This window comes from Sinocyclocheilus rhinocerous, unplaced genomic scaffold (assembly GCF_001515625.1).
Source record: "Sinocyclocheilus rhinocerous isolate Xijiao unplaced genomic scaffold, SAMN03320098_v1.1 scaffold864, whole genome shotgun sequence".
In the NCBI taxonomy this organism is placed as follows: domain Eukaryota; kingdom Metazoa; phylum Chordata; class Actinopteri; order Cypriniformes; family Cyprinidae; genus Sinocyclocheilus; species Sinocyclocheilus rhinocerous.
Genome location: NW_015645567.1, coordinates 45,373 through 52,666, shown reverse-complemented (window position 1 = coordinate 52,666; position 7,294 = coordinate 45,373). Strand labels below are relative to the sequence as shown.

Genomic DNA, 7,294 nt, shown 5'->3' with positions numbered 1-7,294 from the left:
TATATATTTTTTTTTTTTAATATTTAATTTCATATTCTATTATTTAATGACATCTGTTTTTAGGATTTTTTTCTTTCTTTCATGACTTTTTATTATGTTCATTATATTTTTTGCACTTTTTTGTAATGTATTGTAACATTTTACTTTGGATTTTTTTTTTTTTTTTTTACTTGTTATTCTCAAAGATAATTCTCATTAGTGTATTACAGTATTTTTAAAAAAATACCTTAAAATACTGTAATAATATTATTTTATTTTTTTGGTCAGCAAATATCAAATAATGATATATAAATACTTAAAAATTTTAATATGTGATTTTATTTTGCATTAAGGTGACGAGGGGGAAGAATGTGCTTCATTGGCATCAAAATAATGAAACAATGCAAAAAAAAAAAAAGACTTAATTTTGTATGCAAATGATAATATCATATTTGTTTCTTTTTATTTTTGGGGTGAAATATGACCCAGACATGCTCTTCACTTTCCTTTATTGTTAAAGTATTTCTTCATCGCTGTTATCCATAAAGGCATTTGATTTACGTTTAATATTTCATGAACAGTTGAAAAAATTCAAAAGGAGTGCTAATGAAATTTCTATTTCTAAATTGCTAATCATTATTATTTTGAGCCAATAAGTAACAATTTGGATCTCATTTTAAATTGATCAAATAAGATTATTCATAATGAAAATTTTTTTATTATATTTTCAGTTGGTATCTCATTTGATTCTGATTTGTATTTCATCCTTTTATGACTGGTTCCAAATTATGATAACATTCCATTAGTAATGCACTAACGTTCTTTTTCTTTATTTCATTCTCTCCTCGGCATCTATGGATAACTTTGTCATCTTAAAAGTGTAGTTATAAGCTGTCTATTTTCCACCCTTCCCTGAAGTGTCCCTAGTTAGTGTGGTTAATGTCTTGCCAGGGCACGTGTCTGAGATTAACAGCACTGACAGTTAATGCAAAACTCATAGTAGTTCCATTCATATCTAATTATGTGCTGCATGAAGCTCATTCTAGTCTCAGTAATTGCTCAGTGGAGGGATAATGTGCTGGATGCATAATGACATGATGACAGAGCCTGTGGCATGGACACATTAACACAGTAACATGGAATGCAGAAGGTTTGTGAGTGTTGAAATATGTGGTTAACATCTAGAACATGTGCACTGGATTACGGTGCATTTCATAGATGTTCACATTTATTTATTTGACCCTAATTATGTTCAGAGGACATGATCCTGGTCTTCAATGGTGCGATGTATTCCAATTGTACCGGCGCTTTTGACAGAAGCATTCATTATAATGTAAATGCTTGCTCCATCTCTGAAAAAACATTCCTTTTGGCTGACGTTTTGATTGCAAAAGACCAGTCATACTGGTACTCAAACATGAACGGATGGCTCAGCAGATGTCACGCCTGTCACTACTCACACAAACACTTGCACAAGGCCATCGATTGCATCATATAGACTCACTTTGTTTGACTTTAAAGACGTAAAGCAGGAATAGGTGTGTCATTCTGACTGCTGCTTTAATCTGACCAAACATTCCTACTTTACTTAAAGGTTCTAATGTTTTTTTCGTCTAAGTGTTATTTGCTAGCTGTATAAGGAGCGAACTGGATTTGACCATGACATTTGCCATCGTACTGATCACATAAGGTAGTTTTATTTTACTGAAGGGAACTTGTATTAGTGGCCCAAACTTCCTTTAAAACGATTGTTTGATGTTTGAAAGAAATTAATAGTTTTATTCAGCAAGATTGCATTAAATTGATCAAAAGTGATAAATGCTTCACTTCAGATAAATGCTGTTCTGTTGCACTTTCTGTTCATCAAATAATCCTGGACAAAAATGTATCACGGTTTCCACAAAAATAAGAAGCAGCAAAACTGTTTTTAACATTGATAATAATAATAATAAACATTTCTTGAGCAGCAAATCAGTATATTAGAATGATTTCTGAAGGATCATGTGGCACGTGACGTTACATTTTAAAATACATTAGAACAGACAACAGTTAATTGAAATTACAATATTTCACAATATTAGTGTTTTACTGTATTTTTTTTTATCAAATAAATACAGCCTTACTGAGCATAAATGTTTTAAAAACATTTTAAAAATTTACAGACCCAAACTTTTTATATCTAATATTTATATTTGTTTTTAAATCTAATCATATTTATTTATTTATATTCGAAAATATTTGATTTATGTACACATTATTCATATGTGAACATACATGGTGATTTCGGGATGGTTTTAGCTCCTCTACTCTCCCTCGGGACAGTTTTTGTGGCTCAGGGAGACTAGCAGGTCAAACAGGTTAACACCTGTTATAAGACACATTAATGTTCGTCAGTTATGTTAAAACCTGTTAAACAGGTATAATGATTTTATAAAGAAAAATATTTGTAAATATTAAAGGGGTCATATGATGCTGCTAAAAAGAACAGTATTTTGTGTATTTGGTGTAGCCTAATGAAATGTGTTTATGCGGTTTAAGGTTCAAAAAACACATTATTTTCCACATACTGTACATTATTGTTTCTCCTCTATGCCCCGCCTTTCTGAAACGCATCGATTTTTACAAAGCTCATCGGTCTGAAAAGCGAGGTGTGCTGTGATTGGCCAGCTATCCAGTGCGTTGTGATTGGCCGAATACCTCAAGCGTGAGACAGAAATGTTACGCCCCTCACCATACTGTTGATGCCGTGTCCGGCCGGAGCGATGATTCAAAAACATGAAAACCCATTATAAACGAGGTATTTGTTGCATCCAGTGGGGACATAATTATGGATTATAATGACTTGTACTGTCTTTTTACGCGTTGCGTTGCATCGCGCTGCGTAATCATAAAACCCTGTCTGCATTTGTGATCGGAGAAACAGCAAACAACAAGCACTACTCTACACTGCCCAAAAAATTCGCTTTAAATATATAAAATATAAAAACTCTTTAAATATAAAAAAACGTACTTGCAGTCTGTGAGTCAGAACAGCCGGCATTGTATTCTACTCTCCCAGGATCAGGAAACAGTCCTCCATAAAATGCGTTGCACACATCTGAATATTTGGGTTGAAGTGTTCTGGAACAGTGTTGTAAATACAACTTAACCACTGATTTCTAGTCGTGTCCTCTTTTGGAAGACCAAACAAAGTAGTTTCGCTTTCACAACGAAGCACACAGCGCCTTCACGACATGGCGGCGGCAACAACAATACTACAGCGAGAATAAAAGTTACGTCTTCTTTCTTTGCGTGAACATTTGGGCGGCGTTATGCAAATTTTCCCACATAGTGACGTAGATATGTGGGGGCGTGTTAGAACGAGCCGTTTTAGGTAGGCGTGGTTAACTCTGAACTTTTATAAAGAATATCTCTTTGGATTTGAGACTTTAGTCTTTGCAACTTTACAGATCTTCTTTATGCACCAAGAGCTTGTAACACTCAAAAGAGAAAGGAAAAATTGAAATCGCATCATATGACCCCTTTAACACAAACCCCCAAGTTTCCTGAGAGTACGCAGGATTGTTCCAGGAATCATCAATGATGACAGAACATCATTAAACTGAAGAGGAGACAATTAACAGGAACAATTCAGAGGAATTGTAGTGTATGCACCAACTGTGCTCAGATCAAAAGTCAAGAGATCTCAGTATGAACTCAAACATTTCTCTGATATGTACAATCATTTTATGGCTCTGTACTCTTACTATATGACAACTATTGACTAATTTGTGTTTATTTGAGTAGAAACACCTCAGGCAAAGTTGATAATTAAATGAAAAATTGCTTCATTAGCTATGAAAGAGCAACCTCAGAGCAATAATATTTTCTTCTGGAATGTATGCAGCTTATAATAATGTCTGCTTGTTGAATCGGATTAATTTGATTGATCACCTGAAGCTTCTCTGCACACATGGCACACAGTAGAAGAATTGTAAATGTGTCAACAAAGTTGAGATCTGATTAAAGAGCAGGAGGTTTGTTTCACAGTCACACCCATCTCAGAGCAGGGGGCGGATCCTCTGAGCCAATCACAGAAAGACACGCCCCCTTTTCTGCCGCCTGTTGAGCTACAGATGTGCTTAACACACAGTTAAGGTGGCGACAGCTCAATGTGATTTTCATGAGACATTCATAACTCATAAAGGTGATCATTGCTGGGAAAACTCATAATACAATACCATTCAAAAGTTTTTTTTAAAGACATTTAGCAATGTGCTAAAAACTATCCCAAACACCTTATCATTCTGACAATTTCTGACAATAGTTCTGATATATAAATAGAATTTGTTTTCTTTTGTTCTTTTGCATAGTGTTATTTTTTTTAACAAAAATGTCTTTAAATATGGTAACATTTTGCTTCTGTTATATTTATTTAATAGAAGTGTTATTTTAGTGTCAGTGAGATACTATTCTAGTTTTTTTAATAGTTTGAATTACTTTTTATCTCTATATTTTATATTTTATATTTTAGTTATTTTTTTAGCGTCTATATAGTTTTTATTATTTTTTATTTTAGTTTTATCAAGTTAAACTGAATTAAAATAAGTTTAAGTGTTTTTATATTTTATTTTGTTTTATTCAGTTAACGTTTAAGAAACAAAAAATGTTTTTTTTTTATAATCCTGATTTGTGGTTTATATTATTAATATCACAATTAATAAATTCACTGTGTTTGCAGGTGGGATTGCTGGAGGCATTGAAATCTGCATCACATTTCCTACAGAGTATGTGAAAACTCAGCTACAGTTAGATGAGAAGGCAAACCCGCCTCGCTACAAAGGCATCGGTGTGTATTTGCTCAAATTACTTTATTATCTTAAGTAAACACTCAACAATTGATTTCATTATTATTGCATCTGCCATGTCCCAAGAGCTTTCTAAACACTTTCATTTAATCATTGTGCGTAAAAACCCATGGTTCATTGGCGGGTTGAAGGTTCAAAGTACAGTAACTGATGCACAAGCTGTAGGGTTGGGGTTTATCAGCCGCTGGACTTTGTGGCCCCTTTTCACAACAAGTTTATCAGCACGGATTGTTCAACCCGGTTTGTTTGTTTGTTAGCCAATCGCACGCTTGCAACCAGCAATGTCACGTTTCAACAGTCTGGTTATGTTCACTTGAACGATGAATGATTTACTCAGCTGCAAGAGATCAGAACAATCTGAAAAGGAAATGAATGTTAAATGCCTCAGGCTCAGATTAGAATGCGAATAGCTCTGTTTTACTGATATTGAAGTGATGTAATTTTTCTGTCCTGTCTCGTCAGTTGACTGTGTGAAGCTGACAGTGCATGATCATGGTGTGAAGGGTCTGTACCGCGGTCTGAGCTCTCTGGTCTATGGCTCCATTCCCAAAGCCGCGGTGAGGTGAGCGTTTCCTGACGCGCTGGGATAAGCCTCGCACAACCTTTGGCTGTCAGTGTGGAGTCTGGTGCTCAGTGCAGCTTATTCTGGCACACATGCCCTCGGTTTCTAGTTTTGCTCTGCTTTTTTTATAGCGTATAATCTATAAATCACTAGCCTTCATGACATATCAGTCAGTCAATCAAGGATTTTAGTGGAGAAATCTGTAAACTAATAGGCCGATTACATCTATTAATTAAAAATATTGGAACCTGACATGCAAAATGTAATTCAGCTCAGTCTCTGGAAAAAATAAAGAAATAGATAAATGTATATATATATATATATATATATATATATGTGTGTGTGTGTGTGTGTGTGTGTGTTATTATAAGGGTATTATAGTTTGGTTACTACAGTTAAGTAATGGTAAAACCATACAAAAAATGTGTTACTTGAAGTAAAATAAACTTTAACAGAAAAAAATATATAAAAACCTTTTTTTTTTTTTTTTCACGTAGTTACCAATATTTCTAATTTTCATTTAGTTTCAGTTTACATTGATGTACTAAAGTAACTTAAACTGAAATAAAAATGATTCAAAGAATTAAAATATTAATAAAAATTAGATGGATGGATGGATGGATAGATGATAGACAGACAGACAGATAGATAGATAGATAGATAGATAGATAGATAGATAGATGATAAACAGACAGATAGATAGATAGATAGATAGATAGATAGACAGACAGATAGATAGATAGATAGATAGATAGATAGATTTTTTTATTTCAGTTGGTTGTCAAAATGTATCATTTTCAACTTGATGTATTAAAATAACTAAAACTAAAACTGAAATAAAATTAATAAATTATATTAAAAACTACTAAAACAAAAACACACAACAGAACTACTAAAACTTTACCTAAAATTGGCATGAAAACAGAAACAATAAAAAACGTATTCAAAATGCAGTAGATAGATAGTATAGATATCTAATTATTGTTTGTTTATATATGGTCATTTATTATTACATTTTTTGTTTATTAATTTCTCTTATCATAAACCAAGCTCTGCAGAGTAAATGAGAAAGATGCTTTTTCTTTTCATTTGAAACAGGAGATGTGTTAGTGTTCCGGCTGTCATGAGTTTGTTTCTCTGCAGGTTCGGGATGTTTGAATTCCTCAGTAATAAGATGAGGGATGAGTCTGGGAAGCTGGACAGCACGCAGGGGCTGATCTGCGGTCTGGGCGCAGGAGTGGCCGAGGCTATAGTCGTGGTGTGTCCTATGGAGACTGTAAAGGTGTGCGACATGATATGCTGATGCTTTTAGCATGCATTGATAGTTAGAGGCCTAGTGCTTAAGATCTACACTGAGAGTGAGCAATGCAACATTTGACTTTAGTCACGTTGCATTGCTCACTTGCTGTCTAGACGCACTATAAGAAATTCCACACTAATACAAAAAGTAGTACAGTTGCTTTACCAGTGATGTAAGTAAACCATCAGACAAGAATATGCATTAGTTATATATATTATTATATTGCAGCTTTTAATGCATTGCATACATATCTGTGCAAGTATATACATGCGAAGTATAACCAGTGTGAAGTGATTTCTGGTTGAATTAACACTGATATGAATATAATATGCTTTCCTTCAATTTCAGGTCAAATTCATCCACGATCAGACCTCAGCGAACCCAAAGTACAGAGGATTTTTCCATGGTGTGAGAGAAATAGTCAGAACACAAGGTACATGTGGGTGGTGAATGGTTTAGTCTGCAGCGCCACCGCCTGGAGACCAAACGCACTTACAACAGTTACGGCTGAACAGTGATACAGGTCATGGGTATTACAGTTAACTAAAATTAAAACATTAAAAAATTATTTTCGTTACTTGAAATAAGATAAACATTAACTGATAA

General features: G+C 33.9%; 1 protein-coding gene across 1 annotated transcript in view; it reads left to right on the top strand.

Annotated features, from left to right (window-relative positions):
* The window catches only part of slc25a1b (slc25a1 solute carrier family 25 member 1b), an 11,401-nt gene that overhangs the window by 989 nt on the left and 3,118 nt on the right, over positions 1 to 7,294 (top strand). The window contains exons 2-5 of the mRNA XM_016510564.1: positions 4,687 to 4,807; positions 5,289 to 5,388; positions 6,532 to 6,670; positions 7,037 to 7,121. Of these exons, the coding sequence (XP_016366050.1) occupies positions 4,687 to 4,807; positions 5,289 to 5,388; positions 6,532 to 6,670; positions 7,037 to 7,121 (445 nt within the window). The remainder of the gene's footprint in view (positions 1 to 4,686; positions 4,808 to 5,288; positions 5,389 to 6,531; positions 6,671 to 7,036; positions 7,122 to 7,294) is intronic.